The sequence below is a fragment of the Salvelinus alpinus genome, chromosome 6 (genome assembly GCF_045679555.1).
Source record: "Salvelinus alpinus chromosome 6, SLU_Salpinus.1, whole genome shotgun sequence".
In the NCBI taxonomy this organism is placed as follows: Eukaryota; Metazoa; Chordata; class Actinopteri; order Salmoniformes; family Salmonidae; genus Salvelinus; species Salvelinus alpinus.
Genome location: NC_092091.1, coordinates 52,148,213 through 52,170,577, shown reverse-complemented (window position 1 = coordinate 52,170,577; position 22,365 = coordinate 52,148,213). Strand labels below are relative to the sequence as shown.

The 22,365-nt window shown below is 41.1% G+C and overlaps 1 protein-coding gene across 3 annotated transcripts; it reads right to left on the bottom strand.

Moving 5' to 3' along the window:
* Positions 1-2,247: 2,247 nt before the first annotated feature.
* Positions 2,248-22,310, bottom strand: primpol (primase and polymerase (DNA-directed)). 3 transcript variants are annotated; one of them, XM_071406939.1, is made up of 14 exons: positions 22,172-22,310; positions 21,395-21,612; positions 20,848-20,942; positions 20,557-20,695; positions 18,115-18,262; positions 15,654-15,756; positions 14,733-14,842; positions 14,278-14,440; positions 13,740-13,843; positions 11,968-12,054; positions 11,693-11,801; positions 4,408-4,484; positions 4,142-4,188; positions 2,248-3,917 (listed from the first exon to the last, which is right to left on the bottom strand). In XM_071406939.1, exons 2-14 carry the CDS (start codon positions 21,575-21,577, stop codon positions 3,636-3,638), a joined length of 1,647 nt encoding a protein of 548 aa, XP_071263040.1. In that variant the 5' UTR covers positions 21,578-21,612; positions 22,172-22,310; the 3' UTR covers positions 2,248-3,635. The 3 variants fall into 3 exon arrangements, with proteins under 3 accessions (XP_071263040.1, XP_071263041.1, XP_071263039.1); XM_071406938.1 differs by lacking the exon at positions 22,172-22,310 and having other exon boundaries at positions 2,438-2,568; positions 3,640-3,917; positions 21,395-21,610; XM_071406940.1 differs by lacking the exons at positions 20,557-20,695; positions 22,172-22,310 and having other exon boundaries at positions 21,395-21,534.
* Between the last annotated feature and the right edge of the window lie 55 nt (positions 22,311-22,365).

The following is a 22,365-nucleotide window of genomic DNA, read 5'->3' as shown; positions in this document are numbered from 1 at the left end:
AGCAGGGGGACCTTGCGTGCGCTGCAGGATTTTAATCCATGACGGCGTAGTGTGTTACTAATGGTTTTCTTTGAGACTGTGGTCCCAGCTCTCTTCAGGTCATTGACCAGGTCCTGCCGTGTAGTTCTGGGCTGATCCCTCACCTTCCTCATGATCATTGATGCCCCACGAGGTGAGATCTTGCATGGAGCCCCAGACCGAGAGTGATTGACCATCATCTTGAACTTCTTCCATTTTCTAATAATTGTGCCAACAGTTGTTGCCTTCACCAAGCTGCTTGCCTATTGTCCTGTAGCCCATCCCAGCCTTGTGCAGGTCTACAATTTTACCCCTGATGTCCTTACACAGCTCTCTGGTCTTGGCCATTGTGGAGAGGTTGGAGTCTGTTTGAGTGTGTGGACAGGTGTCTTTTATACAGGTAATGAGTGGAGAACAGGAGGGCTTCTTAAAGAAAACCTAACAGGTCTGTGAGAGCTGGAATTCTTACTGGTTGGTAGGTGATCAAATACTTATGTCATGCAATAAAATGCAAATTAATTACTTAAAAATTATACAATGTGATTTTCTGGATTTTTGTTTTAGATTCCGTCTCTCACAGTTGAAGTGTACCTATGGTAAAAAATTACAGACCTCTAACATGCTTTGTAAGTAGGAAAATCGGCAGTGTATCAAATACTTCTTCTCCCCACTGTATATACAAACAATACATCTAAAAAATGTTGTCGCCTCATAGTCCCCTCTGTTCCATGAGATCTTTAATCCATTTCCTAAAGGTAATTTTGATATTTGCTTGAGTAATTGTAATTGGGAGTTCCATGCAATCATGGCTCTGTATAATGTGCGTTGCTGTGAATTAGTTTTGGACTTCGGGACTGTGAAGAGACGCCTGGTGGCATGTCTTGTGGGATATGTATTGGTGTCTAAGCTGAATGTTATTGATAATGCATACAATCCTGGAATTTTCATTTGCAGTAATATTTCTCAAACTAGAAGAGAAGCAGTTCATCTATCATGAACCCTCAACCAGGATAGACTGGCGTGCATCTTATGTATGTGCTGCTCTGTTTTGAGCCAGCTGCAGCTTTGCTAGGTCTTTCTTTGCCGCACTTCACCATATTACCGGACGGACAGTAATCAAGGTGGGACAAGCCTTAACAACTTGTACAGTTGATTTTTGTATAAACATTTTTTTTATTTTTATAACATACACCATTTCCCCATCTTCACAACTTTGTCAATATGACTTAATAATTGACCATCCAATGTTATACCTAGGAGCTCGCTTCTTCAACCTACTCAGGTTGAAGAAGCACAACTCCAGTTGAGGTTTAGGTCTTACTGTTTTGAAGCAAATAAAATTATTTTAGTTTTTGATGTATTTAAGACTAGTTTATTATAAACCACCCATTCTGATACTAACTCTTTATTTAGAATTTCAGTGAGCTCACTGGCTTTTGAGTGCTGACATGTTAAGTGTGGAATCATCCGCATAGTCATTTTAGCTTCGTGTAAGACCTGTGGCAAATCATTTGTAAAAATAGAGAAGTGTAACGGACCAAGGCAACTGCCCTGAGGGACACTGCACTGTACATATCTGACGTTAGAGAAACAGCCATTGAACACTGGGTTCTATTGGCTAAATAACTATCCAACCATGTGATTGCAAAGTCATAGCAAGCGAGTTTCTTCAATAACAATTTATGATCAATCATAGAGGCTACACTGAAATCTAACAATACAGCTCCAACTATCATCTCATTATCCATTTATTTTAACCAATCTTTCATCTTAGTCAATGCAGTACTAGTTGAGTGCCCTACTCTATATGCATGCTGAAATTCAGTAAACTTGTTCTCTGAAGAATGACCTTGTGTGGCTCAGTTGGTAGAGCAGGGCACTTGCAACGCCTGGATTGTGGGTTCGATTTGCACGAGTGACCAGTACAAATAAATGTATCCACCGCTCTGGATAAGAGCGTCTGCTAAATGATTAAATGTAAAATGTATTTGGTCAAACACAATTTTCTCCATCATTTTACTAAGAACAGGCAGCAAACTGATTGGACGGCTGTTAGAGCCAGCAAGTGTGCTTTACTATTTTTAGGCAGTGGAATTACTTGAGCTTCCTTCCACACCTGTGGACACATGCTTGGTGACTCAATTTGCAGATAAATGGTTTGCAGTCATATAATACAATTATAATATCACCCATAAAATTATTCAGAACAAACAAGGACCAGAAAACAGGTAAGGAGTTGGTAGTTTATAAATGTTGTTATCAGAAACATCCTATATACAATTCTACGCTATCAGAACAACCAGTAGGGCCGACATTCAATGCAAGGTGGTTTATTGTGCAGCGAACTACACAGCCGACAATGCTCTTTTTAATGGCATATTCCCAGACATTTGTGGAGATTGTCACGCTATAACGCAGGCGTCTCCAACATTTTCTACCATGAGAGCTACTTTTTTATGTTTAGATTTTTTTTGCATTTTCACTCTCAAAAATAAAATTGTTCATATAGAAACATAATTGAATGTTCTGAGTCCATGGCAATGCTTAAATCTGGAAGAAACAAAAAAATCCATGTTAGTTGTGTAATTACCCTTTTAATTGCGTATCTAACGAGTGAGGAATGTGTACTGCTGCTGCTCATTTCATGGCAAAGTTTGCAAATAATAGATACAAATGATATACTTATGATAATAGAGAAGGTTTTGGGGAAAGTATTTCTAGCTACACACAGAGTGATAGACAAACGCACCACACAGACACAGGCAATATTACTGGAAATTAATATGATATTGTGTTAGGTTTGGGTTTTTAATCCAATAGTGGCTGACCAGGGGTTTGATAATGTCAATGCTACATTGACTAGATAGTAGCTGGGAGCTTGCGGTGTCTGATACTTGTGAGATTTGTTTATGACCGTTTGCAGTGAAACACATAAATTGCATGTACTTTCAGAATTGTTTGGCGAGCTACTCCTAGGTGGGCTGCGAGCTACTGGCACCTTGCGATCGACCTGTTGGAGACCCCTGCTATAGGCCACCTTGCATTGAATAGGCCTAGGTAATTAGGAAAAACCTCTGTTTTATAAAGTGAATTAACAGCCAGTAATTGAAATTGAGGATTGTACTGAATTTCTATTTTTTTATTTAGCCTTTATTTAACCAGGCAAGTCAGTTAAGAACAATTCTTATTTACAATGACTGCCTACCCCGGCCAAACTCTAACCCGGATGACAATGGGCAAATTGTGCGCAGCCCTATGGGACTCCCAATCTCGGCCGGTTGTGATACAGCCTGGAATCAAACCAGGGTCTGTAGTGACTCCTCTAGCACTAAGATGCAGTGCCTTAGATCGCTGAACTACTCAGGAGCCCAATTACTGTATTACAAATGAGAAATTAACTGTTGGACAAGTATAACCTCCCTCTAATGCAGTCTTCTTCCATTCTGCTCCTGTAGACTCACAGGCTGGCAGGCTTTTGTTCCAGCCCAGCACCTCAACACACCTAATTCAACTAAGCATCAAGCACTTGAATAGTTGAATGGGGTGGGTTCCCCCTGAGCTGGGGCAAAAGCCTGGTCACCCTGTGTCTCCATGAACAGAATTGAAGTTAAAAGCACTTACCACTTAGTGGCTGACAAGCACAAATCTTTGAGGGACTCAAACTCAGTCATGGTTTGGAGCAGAAGCTCATCTGGGACATCATCCTCTGCCAAATCGCCTGTGGTTCTCTCGACATCCTCCAGGGCCTCCAGGTAAGCCTGGTCATCTCCCCAGGGATCGCGGTCTTCTCCCTGGGGAAGTGTTGCTGTCGAGCCCCCCAGGTACTTCTCCGCTGGGAGTGTCTGGCTAAGCTCGATGTTCCCCACGTCGTCCATCAGATATGCCTGGTCCTCCTCATCCTGCCGCCAAATAGACAAACACACAGCTTAATAGCTTTATTTTTACTTTTGTTATTGTGGGATAATTTTTTTGAGGTACAGATTCATGTAGCCAGAGGAAGTCAGGTACCCAACAGTCTCTTTCTGGTTCTTGTGGTGATGTAATTTTCTATTAAAATGGCCACAAGTGTGACTGAGGCAAATCAAACTTTTGTAGCAGTGAGGAGAACAGGTGCAGAACTCACCATTGTAATGAGGTAGCCGACGCAGATGTCCTGTGGTAATGGGTAACCTGGAAGAGTAATGACAGGTTTAAAAGGCACAATCTGTAAGATTTCCTGCTGTTCCAGTCATTTCAATTAATGACATACTGGTACACCAATCACCTAAAACACAGGTTCTTGATTGTGGTAATAAGACGACTTGTGTCAATAGTATTAGATCTATTCTATTTAATCAAAGTCAGCACCATTTTTACTTCAATACTATTTCAATTTTAACCAGCGCATACTAGAAGATCTGAAGCTCTTGCAAGCAGGGTCATGACACTTCTGGTACCAGACCTCCTGTTTAAGATCCACCAGAATCCTGTGGGGGAAGAAGAGAAAGAAAAGTCAGGGGGACAAAAGTAGGGTGTTAATCTCAAAAGTAAATTCCTTGTGTTGTGAGGAGGATGCAAGAGAAGGTCCTAGGGGAGGAATCAAGGATCTTCTCCTCAGATGCATTTTGAGGAGGTGGTCAAGGAAAGGAGGAATCAAGAAAATGTTAGAGATTCACCAAAGAGTATCAATATACTGACAAGAGACAGGATTGAGTGCTCTAACAATTGGAGCAGATTTAGAACATTCTAGCCAATGAGAGGGCAGATTTGCATGTGAACAACAGGCACAACTCCAATATAAAAAAAAAAAGAATCTCAAAGTTGCCGGGATGCCAAGGCTCCCCAAATTCTATCGATTGTGCTACCAGGGCTGGCAAAACCCTAGACCATTGTTATATGCGTCGCGGAAGTTAGAATAAGGCCCTCCCTTCGGAAAAGCTGACCACGACTCCATTTTGTTGCTTCCAGCCTATAGACAGAAATTAAAACAGGAAGCTCCCGCGCTCAGGTCTGTTCAACGCTGGTCCGACCAATCGGATTCTACGCTTCAAGATTGCTTCGATCACGTGGACTGGGATATGTTCCGCAAAGCGGCGAACAACAAAATTGACGAATACGCTGATTCGGTGTGCGAGTTTATTAACAAGTGCATCAGTGATGTTGTACCCACATGGTCTATTAAAAACATTCCCCAACCAGAAACTGTGGATTGATGGCAGCATTCGCGCAAAACTGAACGCGAGAACCACTGCTTTTAATCAGGGCAAGGTGACCGGAAACATGACCGAATACAGTGTAGCTATGCCCTCCGCAAGGCAATCAAACAAGCTAAGCATCAGTACAGAGACAAAGTGGAGTCGCAATTCAACGGCTCAGACACGAGAGGTATGTGGCAGGGTCTACAGTCAATCACGGACTACAAAAGAAAAACCAGCCCCGTCGCGGATCACGGTGCCTTGCTCCCAGACAGACTAAACAACTTTTTTGCCCGCTTTGGGGACAATACAGTGCCACTGACACGGCCCGCTACCAAAACCTGCGGGCTCTCCTTCACTGTAGCCAACGTGAGTAAAACATTTAAACGTGTTAACCCTCGCAAGGCTGCAGGCCCAGACGGCATCCCCGGCCGCGTCCTCAGAGCATGCGCAGACCAGCTGGCTGGTGTATTTACAGACATATTCAATCAATCCTTATCCCAGTCTGCTGTCCCCACATGTTTCAAGAGGGCCACCATTGTTCCTGTTCCCAAGAAAGCTAAGGTAATTGAGCTAAATGACTACCGCCCTGTAGCACTCACTTCTGTCATTATGAAGTGCTTTGAGAAACTAGTCAAGGACCATATCACCTCCACCCTACCTGACACCCTAGACCCACTCCAATTTGCTTACCGCCCCAATAGGTCCACAGACGACGCAATCGCCATCACACTGCACACTGCCCTAACCCATCTGGACAAGAGGAATACCTATGTAAGAATGCTGTTCATCGATTACAGCTCAGCATTTAACACCATAGTACCCTCCAAACTCGTCATTAAGCTCGAGACCCTGGGTCTCCACCCCGCCCTGTGCAACTGGGTCCTGGACTTCCTGACGGGCTGCCCCCAGGTGGTGAGGGTAGGAAACAACATCTCCACCCCGCTGATCCTCAACACTGGGTCCCCACAAGGGTGCGTTCTCAGCCCTCTCCTGTACTCCCTGTTCACCCACGACTGCGTGGCCATGCACGCCTCCAACTCAATCATCAAGTTTGCAGACGACACTACAGTGGTAGGCTTGATTACCAACAACAACGAGACGGCCTACAGGGAGGAGGTGAGGGTCCTCGGAGTGTGGTGTCAGGAAAATAACCTCACACTCAATGTCAACAAAACAAAGGAGATGATCGTGGACTTCAGGAAACAGCAGAGGGAGCAGCCCCCTATCTACATTGACGGGACAGTAGTGGAGAGGGTGGAGAGTTTTAAGTTCCTTGGTGTACACATCACGGACAAACTGAAATGGTCCACCCACACAGACAGCGTGGTGAAGAAGGCGCAGCAGCGCCTCTTCAACCTCAGGAGGCTGAAGAAGTTCGGCTTGTCACCAAAAACACACAAACTTTTACAGATGCACAATCGAGAGCATCCTGTCGGGCTGTATCACCGCCTGGTACGGCAGCTGCTCCACCCATAACCGGAAGGCTCTCCAGAGGGTAGTGAGGTCTGCACAACGCATCACCGGGTGCAAACTACCTGCCCTCCAGGACACCTACACCACCCGATGTCACATGAAGGCCAAAAAGATCATCAAGGACAACAACCAACCGAGCCACTGCCTGTTCACCCTGCTATCATCCAGAAGGCGAGGTCAGTACAGGTGCATCAAAGCTGGGACCGAGAGACTGAAAAACAGCTTCTATCCCAAGGCCATCAGACTGTTAAACAGCCATCACTAACATTGAGTGGATGCTGCCAACATACTGACTCAACTCCAGCCACTTTAATAATGGAAAAATGTATGTAATCAATTTATCACTAGCCTATTTATATTATATAATGTTCACATACCCTACATTACTCATCTCATATGTATATACTGTACGCTATACAATCTACTGCATCTTGCCATCTTGATGTAATTAAATGTATCACTAGCCACTTTAAACAATGCCACTTCATATGTTTTCATACCCTACATTACTCATCTCATATGTATATACTGTACGCTATACAATCTACTGCATCTTGCCATCTTGATGTAATTAAATGTATCACTAGCCACTTTAAACAATGCCACTTCATATGTTTTCATACCCTACATTACTCATCTCATATGTATATACTGTACTCTATACCATCTACTGCATCTTGCCTATGCCGTTCGGCCATCACTCATTTATATATATTTTTGTACATATTCGTATTCATTCCATTACACTTGTGTGTATAAGGTAGTTGTGTAATTGTTAGGTTATATTACTTGTTAGATATTACTGAATGGTTGGAACTAGAAGCACAAGCATTTTGCTACACTTGCATTAACACCTGCTAACCATGTGTATGTGACAAATACATTTGATTTGATGTGTCCACTTACAGTGCATTCGGAAAGTATTCAGACCCCTTGAATTTTTTGACATTTCGTTACGTTACAGCCTTATTCTTTTTTTGTCAATCTACACACAATACCCCATAATGCCAAAGCAAAAACAGGTTTTTAGAAATGTTGAAAAACTGAACTGAACTATTATATTCACATAAGTATTCAGACCCTTTACTCAGTACTTTGTTGAATCAATCAATCAAATGTACAGTGGGGAGAACAAGTATTTGATACACTGCCGATTTTGCATGTTTTCCTACTTACAAAGCATGTAGAGGTCTGTAATTTTTATCATATGTACACTTCAACTGTGAGAGACGGAATCTAAAACAAAAATCCAGAAAATCACATTGTATGATTTTTAAGTAATTAATTAGCATTTTATTGCATGACATAAGTATTTGATCACCTACCAACCAGTAAGAATTCCGGCTCTCACAGACCTGTTAGTTTTTCTTTAAGAAGCCCTCCTGTTCTCCACTCATTACCTGTATTAACTGCACCTGTTTGAACTCGTTACCTGTATAAAAGACACCTGTCCACACACTCAATCAAACAGACTCCAACCTCTCCACAATGGCCAAGACCAGAGAGCTGTGTAAGGACATCAGGGATAAAATTGTAGACCTGCACAAGGCTGGGATGGGCTACAGGACAATAGGCAAGCAGCTTGGTGAGAAGGCAACAACTGTTGGCGCAATTATTAGAAAATGGAAGAAGTTCAAGATGAAGGTCAATCACCCTCGGTCTGGGGTTCCATGCAAGATCTCACCTCGTGGGGCATCAATGATCATGAGGAAGGTGAGGGATCAGCCCAGAACTACACGGCAGAACCTAGTCAATGACCTGAAGAGAGCTGGGACCACAGTCTCAAAGAAAACCATTAGTAACACACTACGCCGTCATGGATTAAAATCCTGCAGCGCACGCAAGGTCCCCCTGCTCAACCCAGCGCATGTAAAGGCCCGTCTGAAGTTTGCCAATGACCATCTGGATGATCCAGAGGAGGAATGGGAGAAGGTCATGTGGTCTGATGAGACAAAAATAGAGCTTTTTGGTCTAAACTCCACTCGCCGTGTTTGGAAGAAGAAGAAGGATGAGTACAACCCCAAGAACATCATCCCAACCGTGAACCATGGAGGTGGAAACATCATTCTTTGGGGATGCTTTTCTGCAAAGGGGACAGGACGACTGCGCCGTATTGAGGGGAGGATGGATGGGGCCATGTATCGCGAGATCTTGGCCAACAACCTCCTTCCCTCAGTAAGAGCATTGAAGATGGGTCGTGGCTGGGTCTTCCAGCATGACAGCGACCCGAAACACACAGCCAGGGCAACTAAGGAGTGGCTCCGTAAGAAGCATCTCAAGGTCCTGGAGTGGCCTAGCCAGTCTCCAGACCTGAACCCAATAGATAATCTTTGGAGGGAGCTGAAAGTCCGTATTGCCCAGCGACAGCCCCGAAACCTGAAGGATCTGGAGAAGGTCTGTATGGAGGAGTGGGCCAAAATCCCTGCTGCAGTGTGTGCAAACCTGGTCAAGAACTACAGGAAACGTATGATCTCTGTAATTGCAAACAAAGGTTTCTGTACCAAATATTAAGTTCTGCTTTTCTGATGTATCAAATACTTATGTCATGCAATAAAATGCAAATTAATTACTTAAAAATCATACAATGTGATTTTCTGGATTTTTATTTTAGATTCTGTCTCTCACAGTTGAAGTGTACCTATGATAAAAATGACAGAACTCTACATGCTTTGTAAGTAGGAAAACCTGCAAAATCGGCAGTGTATCAAATACTTGTTCTCCCCACTGTATTTATAAAGCCCTTCTTACATCAGCTGATGTCACAAAGTGCTGTATAGAAACCCAGCCTAAAACCCCAAACAGCAAGCAATGCAGGTGTAGAAGCACGGTGGCTAGGAAAATCTTTAGAAAGGCCAGAACCTAGGAAGAAACCTAGAGAGGAACCAGGCTATGAGGGGTGGCCAGTCCTGAAGCACCTTTGGCAGCGATTACAGCCTCGAGTCTTCTTGGGTATGACGCTACAAGTTTGGCACACCTGTATTTGGGGAGTTTCTACCATTCCAATCTGCAGATCCTCTCAAGCTCTGTCTGGTTGGATGGGGAGCGTCGCTGCACAGCTATTTTCAGGTCTCTCCAGATGTTCGCTCGGGTTCAAGTGCGGGCTCTGGCTGGGCCACTCAAGGACATTCCTGCGTTATCTTGGATGTGTGCTTATGGTCGTTGTCCTGTTGGAAGGTGAACCTTCGCCACAATCTGAGGTCCTGAGCAGGTTTTCATCAAGGATTTCTCTGTACTTTGCTCTGTTCATCTTTCCCTCGATCCTGACTAGTCTCCCAGTCCCTGCTGCTGAAAAACATCTCCACCACCATAATTCACCGTAGGGATGGTGTCAGGTTTTCTCCAGACGTGAAGCTTGGCATTCAGGTCAAAGAGTTCAATCTTGGTTTCATCAGACCAGAGAATCTTGTTTCTTATGGTCTGAGAGTCCTTTAGGTGCCTTTTGGCAAAGTCCAAGCGGGCTGTATTTGTATTTATTACGGTTGCCAAAGCAGCAGCTAATCTTCTTGGGGTCCAGCAAAATTAAGGCAGTTTATACAATTTAAAAAAAACATTACAATACATTCACAACACACTGTGTGCCCTCACTCTCTTTGCTTTAACTCGCACCCATGGGACACTCTGGCTAATTAGTGTGTGTGTGTGTGTGTGTACCAATGTTTGTGTTGCTTCACAGTCCCTGCTGTTCCATAAGGTGTTTTTTAAAATCTGTTTTTAAAATCTAATTCTACTGCTTGCGTCAGTTACTTGATGTGGACTAGTAGCTTCCCCCCAGGCCTGAGGGCACACGCTCTCTAGTAGGCTTAAATTGAAGATGAGGCAAATAGGAGTGTCATGTGCCTTTTACTGAGGAGTGGCTTCCATCTGGCCACTCTATCATTGGTGGAGTGCTGCAGAGATGATTGTTCTTCTGGAAGGCTCTCCCATCTCCACAGAGAAACTCTGGAGCTCTGTCAGAGTGACCATCGGGTTCTTAGTCACCTCCCTGACCAATGCCCTTCTCCCCTGATTGCGCAGTTTGGGCGGGCGGCCAGCTCTAGGAAGAGTCATGGTGGTTCCAAACTTCTATTTAAGAATGATGGAGGCCACTGTCTTCTTGGGGACCTTCAATGCTGCAGACATTTTGTGGGACACTTCCCCAGATCTGTGCCTCGACACAATCCTGTCTCGGAGCTCCAAGTACAATTCCTAGATCTCATGGCTTGGTTTTTGCTCTGACATGCACTGTTAACTGTGGGACCTTATGTAGACAGGTGTGTGCCTTTACAAATCATGCACAATCAATTGAATTGACCACAGGTGGACTCCAATCAATTTGCAGAAACATCGCAAGGATGATCAATGGAAACAGGATGCACCTGAGCTCAATTTTGAGTCTCATAGCAAAGGGTCTGAATACTTGTATATATGTAAATAAGGTATTTCTGTTTTTAATTTAATAAAATGTCTAAAACCTGTTTTCGCTTTGTCATTATGGGGTATTGTGTGTAGATTGATGAAAATTGTAATTTCATACATTTTAGAATAAGGCTGTAACTTAACAAAATGTGGAAAAAGGGAAGGGATCTGAATACCTTCGAATGCACTGTTTATCAGTACATTTGTAACAACCTAAATATTCCGAAACTTCTATTCAATCAAATAAGCCTCAAGTAGCAAATTAGCAATTAAATTTTATGTTGACCAAACAACACTCTTCCATTGACCACTATACAAACAATCCCCACTCCCACTGCTTAACGCTATATTTTTTATATTCTCGCTTCGCCTCTTCCTCTCTGGATGCAGTAACAAAGGGCTTTATCGGGATGCATTTAAAATGGCTTCCTCTCCTTCAACTGCACTGATCTGAAAGAACAGGATAGGTGGAAAGAACATGGTGGCCACCTATAGGGCTATTTGCTTTCACCCGTCTAGTTATTTTAGATCAATACATAATCCAGTAAGGAGAAAAGGAGAGGAAGGAAGGATGACACTTTGGACTACTGAGACAGATAGATCCCCTCAATTCCAAACTAGACACTCACATGATGTTGTTGCTTTTGTGGAACCGGTCAACATTCTGACACCAGCGGTACTTTAGGATGTCGTAGACAAGTAACTGCTCTGAAACAAAGTAATTCCACCGTCGTATGCCTGTTAGGGAAAATATTGGAAACGTTTATATTTCAACACTTCAACTTGGTTAATTTGATACACTACAGATCTTTGTAATGCAGCAGCAGTTAGATTGTTTTATTACATACAGTGCATCTAAAATAATACATATAAAGTATTTATCTAACAGCTGCTTAAAACTTACTTCCTTGGATGCCATCCTTTTTCACCACAGAAAGAACAAAGTTGTCCACTTCTTTGTGGGGAGAACACTGGTAGCCTCCCAAAGAGTCTTACATTGAAGGATGACAAACAAAACAATATCTTTCATAGAAGACAGAAAGGCTATTAAATTCAATAACCGCTGTTTTTTTCAGTCAAAACCAGTATTAGCCAGAAGTTTAACATTGGCAATGAAATCTCCATACCTGGGTCAAATACATATGTCATATTCCTTAAAATGCTAGACGTGAGCTTGACATAGCCTGCCTGGCGCAATGGAATAGTCCCAAAAGTGCAAACTCAAAGTTGTATTCATCTGTGTCTGTATATATACAGTACCAGTCAAAAGTCATCAAAACTATGAAATAACACATATGGAGTCATGTAGTAACCAAAAAAGTGTTAAACAAACAAAATATATTTTATATTTGAGATTCTTCAAAGTAGCCAACCTTTGCCTTGACAGCTTTGCACAAAGTATTCATACCCCTTGACTTATTTCACATTTTGTTGTTACAGCCTGAAATAAAAAGTATTAAATAGATTTTTTTCTCACCCATCTACACACAATACTTCACAATGACAAAGTGAAAATGTTTTTAATTTTTTTTTGGCACATTTAATTAAAATAAAATGCAGAAATAAATAACATAAGTATTCACACCCCTGAGTCTTTCTGGGTATGTCTAAGAGCTTTCCACATCTGGATTGTGTAACATTTGCACATTATTTTCAAAATTCTTTCAGCTCTGTCCAACTGGTTGTTGATCATTGCTAGACAACCATTTTCAGGTCTTGCCAAAGATTTTAAAGTAGATTTAAGTCAAATATGTAACTTGGCCACTCAGGAACATTCACTGTCTTCTTGGTAAGCACCTCCAGTGTAGATGTAGCCTTGTGTTTTAGGTTATTGTCGTGGTGAAAGGTGAATTAATCTCCCAGTGTCTGGTGGAAAGCAGAATGAACGAGGTTTTCCTCTAGGATTTTGCCTATTTTTTTATTATGTACATGCTTCCTTCTTTTCACTTTGTCATTTAGGTTAGTATTGTGGAGTTACTACAATGTTGTTGATCCAGCCTCAGTTTTCTCCTGTCACAGGTCTTTAAACTCTGTAACTGTTTTAAAGTCACCATTGGCCTCATGGTGAAATCCGTGAGTGGTTTCCTTCCTATCCGGCCACTGAGTTGGGATGGACGCCTTTATCTTTGTAGTGACTCGGTGTATTGACACACCATCCAAAGCCTAATTAATAACTTCACCATGCTCAAAGGGATATTCAATGTCTGCTTTATTTTTAAAACATTTTTTAAGACCTCTCTACCAATAGGTGCACTATTTTGCGAGGGATTAGAAAACCTCCCTGGTTGAATCTGTGTTTGAAATTCATTGCTCGACTGAGGGGTCATACAATTATGTGTGGGGTACAGAGATGAGGTAGTATGGTTTTAAACACCATTATTGCACACAGTGCGTCCATGCAACTTATTATGCGAGTTGTTAAGCAAATTGTTATGAACTGATTTAGGCTTGCCATAACAAAGGGGTTGAATACCTATTGACTCAAGACATTTCAGCTTTTAATTTGTAAACATTTCTAAAAACATAATTCCATGACATTATGGGGTATTATGTATAGACCAGTGACAAATAATCTCATATTTTATAGAATGATTCACCTGGTTTGGGTGAGGTCATTAACAACTTTTCTCGCACGTACACAACACACACACAGCTCTGTCCTCTGTGGGTCAGTACCTGAAACACAGTGTGAAGTCGAACCCAGCTGAGCATGAGGCTTGGGGCATATCCCGTCCCTCTCGTCATGGAGGTCCCATGTCAGAATCTTCTGACCGGTGAAACTGCAGACCAATATTGAAATAGACATAATTTATTTACATTAGATTAAACACAAATGTTATCCTAGCCACACATCATGCAGCATGTCAGAATATTAAGCATGTTGAATAGTCAAGCACTTCCATCTCAATCCAAATGTTAATCTTCAACACACACCCCTGCTCTTCCTTCCTCCCACTTAATGTCGCATGACGAAACCAGCATTCAGTGGGCTTGTGTGATAGCATTTTTTTTAATGATTTCAACCAGCTTTGCCAGGTCAGTACACAGTCAAGTCACCTGTAGTTCTGGGGTAAAGTTTCCTCTAGGTACAGATTTAGGATCACCATCCCCTGAGACATCCCAATAAATGCCAACCTGCCCAGTACTGGGGAAAATGCTAAACTGACCCAAGATCAGCATCTAGGGGCAACTCCACCCTTCACTTCATCTGTACCTTACGTTGCTGATTAAGGAGGACTGGAACAAGCTCTCCTCTGCAGAGACGTTCCTTTTAGGCTTGGTGATGAACTTGTTGTCCTCTGCAACAGTGAAGGCTGCATTCTTCCCCACCTTAGATGACTTGTAGAGACGGAAGTTTCTGTTCTTGGTGTACACACCTACATTTCATCCATTGTAACATAAATTAACACAAACAAGTGGAAATTAGTATTACTGACACAATTTGCAATGCATTGACAAGATAAATCAAATTCCATACAACTACAGACTGGTTGTAAAAATAAATAAAAAATAGATGGACAAACACAGCAATAAAACAGAGATATAATCATCTAAAACAGAACAAAATACAAAGATAACAATGATTAGTTCTCAATGCTTGTATCTACTTCAGCCTCATTTGAAAGTAAAGGTAAAATTGACTTTCAAGATACTTTAGGTGACACTTACCGAGGTCAACAAAAAGCCCATCCTGTCCGTCCTTGTTTTTCACCAACAGGAAGCTGAGGTCTCTCACTTCCTGTCTGGGCCTCTTGGTCTGTGGACTTCCAATCAGCCCCCTAATAATAATAATAATAATAATAATACATAGGATTTACAGTCAGGTTCATAATTATTGGTACCCTTGATAAAGATAACCATAAAAAGACTGTATAAGATAAATAATACAAATACTGAGCTATATTGTATGCTCAATTTAATTCAATTTTTTTTTAAATGATATTATTTTATAATAATACAACTGCACAGGGAAAGAGATTTTGTTTAATAAAAAAGATAGGGGTCAAAATTATTGGCACCCCCGTTTTCAATGTATGGAGTATAACAAAACTGAGCCTTTTTCGAAAATGTTTAATGAGATTGGAGAACACGTTGGGAAGGATCTTAGACCATTCCTCCATACAGAGTCTTTCAAGATCCTTGATATCCTTTGTCTGCTCTTATGGATTGCCCTCTTCAATCCAATCTTATTAAACATTTTAGAACGAGGCTCAGTTTTGCTATCCTCACAAAGGGAGGGTGCTAGAGTACTGAAAAGAGGGGTGGCAATTATTTTGACCCCTATATTTGAGAATTTTTGTATTACTTGTTAAACAAAATATATTTCACTGAGCAATTGTATTAGTATAAAATATAATATCCCCATTATATGGAACATGCCATATATCTCAGTATTTGTATTATTTATTTTATACAGTATTTTTTGCTTATATTTATCAACGGTGCCAATTATTATGGACCTGACTTTTCTAAACCCTTAAGTATTGTGTTGTAGTATTGAATGTATCTCAATTAGTTTCTTAGTTACTAATTGGGTTAAATCCCTTAGAATTATAAGATAATGTTACCAAAATTTGTTTTAGAACAGACCTTTTGCCACTGTCCTCTGTGACTCCACCCATGTCATTCTCAAGTTCACTTCCCCTCCTATGCACGCTCAGCACTGGCTGCAGAATCAGATGGATAAATTTCCCTTGAAAAAAGACAAAATGCATACTTGATTTACTGATGAGAGATATTTTTTAAATCAGCACAAGCCTACATTGATTAGAAAACAATGCATTTTATTTTCTACATCCAATATAAAGCAATAATATTGTGAAGATGAGTTTAATATCTATAATGAACAAGAATATAAATGCAACAATTTCATTGATTTGACTGAGTTACAGTATTTGATATGAGGAAATCAGTCAATTGAAATAAATAAATTAGGCCCTAATCTATGAATTTCACATGACTGGGAATACAGATATGCATATGTTGGTCACAAAAAAAATGGGCCTCACAATGGGCCTCAGGATCTCATCACTGTATTGTTGTGCATTCAAATTGCCATCGATAAAATCAAATTGCGTTTGTGGTCCGTAGCTTATGCCTGCCCATACCATAACCCCACCCCCACAATGGGGCACTGTTCACAACAGCAAACTGCTCGCCCATACGACGCAATACACGTGGTCTGCAGATTTGAGGCCGGTTGGACATACTGCCAAATAATCTCTAAAAAGACGTTGGAGGCGGCTAATGGTAGAGGAATTAACATTAAATTCTCTGGCAACTGCTCAGGTGGACATTCCTGCAGTCAGCATGCCAACAGAACATTTCTGGGATCTTTGAATTCAGCTCATGAAACATGGGACCAACACTTTACATGTTGCATTTATATTTTTGTTCAGTATATACAGTTGAAGTCGGTTGGTGTCATTAAAACTCGTTTTTCAACCACTCCACAAATGAATTGTTAACAAACTATAGTTTTGGTAAGTCGGTTAGGACATCTACTTTGTGCATGACACAAGTCATTTTTCCAACAATTGTTTACAGACAGATAATTTCACTTATAATTCACTGTATCACAATTCCAGTGGGTCAGAAGTTGACATACACTAAGTTGACTGTGCCTTTAAACAGCGTGGAAAATTCCAGAAAATGTCATGGCTTTAGAAGCTTCTGATAGGCTAATTGACATCATTTGAGTCACTTGGAGGTGTACCTGTGAATGTATTTCAATGCCTACCTTCAAACTCAGTGTCTCTTTGCTTGACAACATGGGAAAATAAAAATAAATCAGCCAAGACCTCCACAAGTCTGGTTCATCCTTGGGAGCAATTTCCAAACGGCAGAAGGTACCACGTTCATCTGTACAAACAATAGTACGCAAGTATAAACACCATGGGACTAAGCAGCCGTCATGGCGCTCACAAAGGAGACGCGTTCTGTCTCCTAGAGATGAACGTGCTTTGGTGCGAAAAGTGCAAATTAATCCCAGAACAAAAGCAAAGGACCTTGTGAAGATGCTGGAGGAAACAGGTACAAAAGTATCTATATCCACAGTAAAACAAGTCCTATATCAACATAACCTGAAAGGCCGCTCAGCAAGGAAGAAGCCACTGCTCCAAAAAAAGCCAGGCTGTGGTTTGCAACTGCACATGGGGACAAAGATTGTACTTTTTGGAGAAATGTCCTCTGGTCTGATGAAACAAAAATTGAACTGTTTGGTCATAATGACCATCGTTATGTTAGGAGGAAAAAGGGGGAGGCTTGCAAGCCGAAGAACCCATCCCAACCGTGAAGCACAGGGGTGGCAGCATTATGCTGTGGGGGTGCTTTGCTGCTGGAGGGACTGGTGCACTTCACAAAATAGATGGCCTCATGAGGGAGGACAATTATATGGATATATTGAAGCAACATCTCAAGACATCAGTCAGAAAGTTAAAGCTTGGTCGCAAATGGGTCTTCCAAATGGACAATTACCCCAAGCATACTTCCAAAGTTGTGGCAAAATGGCTAAAGGACAACAAAGTCAAGGTATTGAAGTGGCCATCACAAAGCCCTGACCTCAATCCTATAGAAATTTGTGGGCAAAACTGAAAAAGTGTGTGTGAGCAAGGAGGCCTACAAACCTGATTCAGTTACACCAGCTCTGTCAGGAGGAATGGGCCAAAATTCACCCAACTTATTGTGGGAAGCTTGTGGAAGGCTACCCAAAATGTTTGACCCAAGTTCAACAATTTAAAGGTAATGCTACCAAATACTAATTGAGTGTATGTAAACTTCTGACCCACTGGGAATGTGATGAAATAAATAAAATGTGAAATAAATCATTCTCTCTACTATTATTCTGACATTTCACATTCTTAAAATAAAGTGGTGATCCTAACTGACCTAAGACAGGGAATTTTTACTAGGATTAAATGTCAGGAATTGTGAAAAACTGAGTTTAAACGTATTTGGCTAAGGTGTATGTAAACTTCCGACTTCAACTGTATATCTCTATCTACGGTCTCGTTTCCACTTTTTTCATCAGAGACAGTAGGAGATTACGTACCAACATGTAGGTTATCCTTAAAAGCTGCATTTGGTAAAATGAAGATGAGATGGCGACTGAATTTTTCCTCTGTGCTGGAGTCAAGGTTCAGAACATCTTTCCCAGAGCACTCAATCCCATACACCTCCTCCAGCTTCTCACACACATACTGTAAACACACAGGAGAAAACAGCGTTACCAAATATAAATAAACATGTTGAATGTATGTACCATCGACATTAAAGGGTCAATCTGTGATTGCTACATCCATTTTTGGACTTTTAAATTAATTATATACACTACCGTTCAAAAGTTTGAGGTCACTTAGAAATGTCCTTGTTTTTGAAAGAAAAGCAAAAAAAAATTGTCCATTAAAATAACATCAAATTGATCAGAAATACAGGGTAGACATTGTTAATGTTGTAAATTACTTTTGTAGCTGGAAACGTCTGATTTTTTACATACATCAACATTGGCGTACAGAGGCCCATTGTCAGCAACCATCACTCCTGTGTTCCAATGGCACGTTGTGATAGCTAGTCCAAGTTTATCATTTTAAAAGGCTAATTGATCATTAGAAAACCCTTTTGCAATTATGTTAGCACAGCTGAAAACTGTTGTTCTGATTGAAGAAGCAATAAAACTGTCCTTCTTTAGACTAGTTGAGTATGTGGAGCATCAGCATCTGTGGGTTCGATTACAGGCTCAAAATGGCCAGAAACAAATAACTTTCTTCTGAAACTCGTCTGTCTATTCTTGTTCTGAGAAATGAAGGCTATTCCATGCGATAAATTGCCAAGAAACTGAAGATCTCGTACAATGCTGTGTACTACTCCCTTCACAGAACAGCGCAAACTGGCTCTAACCAGAATAGAAAGAGGAGTGGGAGGCCCCGGTGCACAACTGAGCAAGAAAACAAGTACATTAGAGTGTCTAGTTTGAGAAACAGACGCCTCACAAGTCCTAAACTGATAGCTTCATTAAATAGTACCTGCAACGTCAACAGTGAAGAGGCGACTCTGGGATGCTGGGCATTTAGACAGAGTTGCAAAGAAAAAGCCATATCTCAGTGGCCAATAAAAATAAAAGAAGATTAAGATGGGCAAAAGAACACAGACACTGGACAGAGGAAGATTGGAAAAAAAGTGTTATGGACAGACAAATCTAAGTTTGAGGTGTTCGGATCACAAAGAAGAACATTCGTGAGACGCAGAAAAAATGAAAAGATGCTGGAGGAGTGCTTGACACCATCTGTCAAGCATGGTGGAGGCAATGTGATGGTCAGGGGGTGCTTTGGTGGTGGTAAAGTGGGAGATTTGTACATGGTAAAAGGGATCTTAAAGAAGGAAGGCTATCACTCCATTTTGCAACGTCATGCCATACCCTGTATGCGCATAATTGGAGCCAATTTTGTCCTACAACAGGAACCCAAAGCACAGCTCCAAACTATACAATAACTATTTAGGGAAGAAGCAATCAGCTGGTATTCTGTCTATAATGGAGTGGCCAGCACAGTCACCGGACCTCAACCCTATTGAGCTGTTGTGGGAGCAGCTTGACCGTATGGTACGTAAGAAGTGCCCATCAAGCCAGTCCAACTTGTGGGAGGTGCTTCAGGAAGCATCGGGTGAAATCTCTTCAGATTACCTCAACGAATTGACAACTAGAATGCCAAAGGTCTGCAAGGCTGTAATTGCTGCAAATGGAGGATTCTTTGACGAAAGCCAAGTTTGAACGACACAATTATTATTTCAATTAAAAATCATTATTTATAACCTTGTCAACGTCTTGACTATATTTCCTATTCATTTTGCAACTAATTTCATATATGTTTTCATGGAAAACAAGGACATTTCTAAGTGACCCCAAACTTTTGAACGGTAGTATATATACCTATTGATTCTTGAAGAATATAACTTATGAGCGTAGTGCAACAGTCATACCATCAGAACCTAAAATATAAGCTAGTTTTTCTCCATTGTTTGTAAACAATGTAGTTGTAAACGAACACTGTATAGCCTCAAAACATGATTAAAATTATGCAAGGGAGTCTTTGCATCCCTACCTCTGTCTATGAATTTGAGAGTGGTTACATTAACATTTAATTCCTCAGAATGTACAGCAAAAAAATACTTTCTATGGATCACACTTTATTTGGACCATCAGTCATAAGGGCTACATAACACTGTCATAACAACTAAATAAAATTTGTCATAAACAGTCTTGGCAGCTGGCTTCACCTTATGGCAACTGACTTTACACTGTCATGCCACAAAGCATTAATTTGATTAGCCAGTTTGCTAGCTAGTTTGCCTAGCCAATAGACTGATCTAAACATTGTGTGTGTCATGTCAGTGTAAAGTAAATTGTCATAACAATGACATAACTAACACCATAAACAACATATTTGACCCAGGTCTATTTTGCACTTGAGCGGGAAGGAAGCATTCAATGTTTGCGTACCTGGATGAGGGAGGCCACCATGCACTTCCCATCAAAGCCCTTATTGGAGGGCCTGTGGAACTCCAAGTCAAAATATAGCTTGCAAACAGCCCCCTCTGGGATCACCTCATAGCAATGCATCAGAGATTGCCTGTAGGTACTAATTACAGTTGAAATTTAAAGGGTTGAAGTGCAGTAGTACCATTGATTAACAATCTTCAGTTATGACAAATAGGACTTTCTTATTTCTTAACTGCCTCTGAAGGTATAAATAAAGTTGTATAGAAGTAAATGGTGTAACCTTATACATACCTGTAGTAATGCCATAGCTCACTGTAACTGCTGACCAGGAAGATCCTCTGACCCATCTTTGCCTGTTCCTTCTCAAGTGCAAACACGTGTACGTCCTTTGAATTAGAGGGCAGTCAAAACTACAGTTAGCTGAAAACAATGTCATTTTTTCTGTTATTATGACCCATTGGGGCGGCAGCGTAGCCTAGTGGTTAGAGCGTTGGACTAATAACCGAAAGGTTGCAAGATCAAATCCCCGAGCTGACAAGGTACAAATCTGTCGTTCTGCCCCTGAACAAGGCAGTTAACCCACTGTTCCTAGGTCGTCATTGAAAATAAGAATTTGATCTTAACTGACTTGCCTAGTTAAATAAAGGTAATAAAAAATCAAATGGAAGGGCAATAAAATACACACATCACACAAAAGGACATAAAGTCCTCCGGACATACAGTAAGTAGCCTGCTCACAGATCTGTGTGTGCTGTCTTGTCAAATCCTATGGTCAATGTCAAACATGACAGCACAAACAGATCTGGCACCACATTACTCCAGACATGCTGGTGCATACCTCTCTGCAACTCTGTGCAAAGTTGATAGCCATACATTGACGAGGGAAGAGCTTCCATATGGAGGACGGCTGCCATGGCCGGGACAGCCTAGGTTTGTAGCATGAGGTCAAAGGACACTGCTGGAAGGACTGAGCTAATTGTTCCACCTTCTTCAATCTGTTTTCCCAATCACCCTTGTTCATCTTCTATGTGATGCTGGCTGCCACCACAGTCATTTCTGCATGTAAGAAATAAAATAGAACTATTTGATTACTTTAATGTAGTAGTGTCAGTGTTATTAATATCTAACTTAGCAATGATCAATATTGAAGGCATTACAATAGACCTATGGCTCCATCTCTGATTTTGAATTCACAACAATGTGATTGTTAAGCCCCATCATTATTAGGCCTAGCAGAGAATGGATGGAATGTGGCTGGAGAAATGTAGCTATTTAGGGCCACCTTTCAAATTCAGACACATTGGATGCAAGGACTGACAGCCCATGAGAATAACAAGATTGTTGTAGCTATATTCATAAATTTCTTTACAAGCATTCGATTGTGTATGAATTGGTACCAATTAAATGTGTATACAGCCTGATTAAATCAGACTAGCCATACACACTGCACATTTAGCCGGAGTTGAGTTTAATATGTCATGTTGTTAATGCTAGTACCACTAAAATGTATATTAATATGTAAAACCTGCTTAACGTTTGCTAACCTAAGCTAATTAGCTAGCTAGCTAACGTTACAGAATTCGATTTAAAGCAGGAACTGAATCTATCTACTTACAAGAACCCGTGTTGGAAAACGTTGTTTTGCAGCGAAATGTTACGTACTTCATGGAAGAACGTATGGTGCGTTCCAGTGCGCTAGAAGTGTGCCTTACTATCCAAATAATTGAGCGCATGCTAAATTCGTGCAATATGGATATGAAATATTGCAAATGCATATAGCCCACCAATATGGAGCCACCATTTATATGT

What these genes read in the sequence shown, in the direction of transcription:
- primpol (XM_071406939.1), bottom strand. Translation starts at nt 21,577, where the DNA reads ATGAACAAGGGTGATTGGGAAAACAGATTGAAGAAGGTGGAACAATTA. An exon ending in TGGTGGCCTCCCTCATCCAG is followed by an intron (nt 18,263 to 20,556) that starts GTACGCAAACAT and finishes GTGTGTTTACAG; the next exon opens with TATGTGTGTGAGAAGCTGGA. An exon ending in TGGGCTTTTTGTTGACCTCG is followed by an intron (nt 14,441 to 14,732) that starts GTAAGTGTCACC and finishes GATGAAATGTAG; the next exon opens with GTGTGTACACCAAGAACAGA.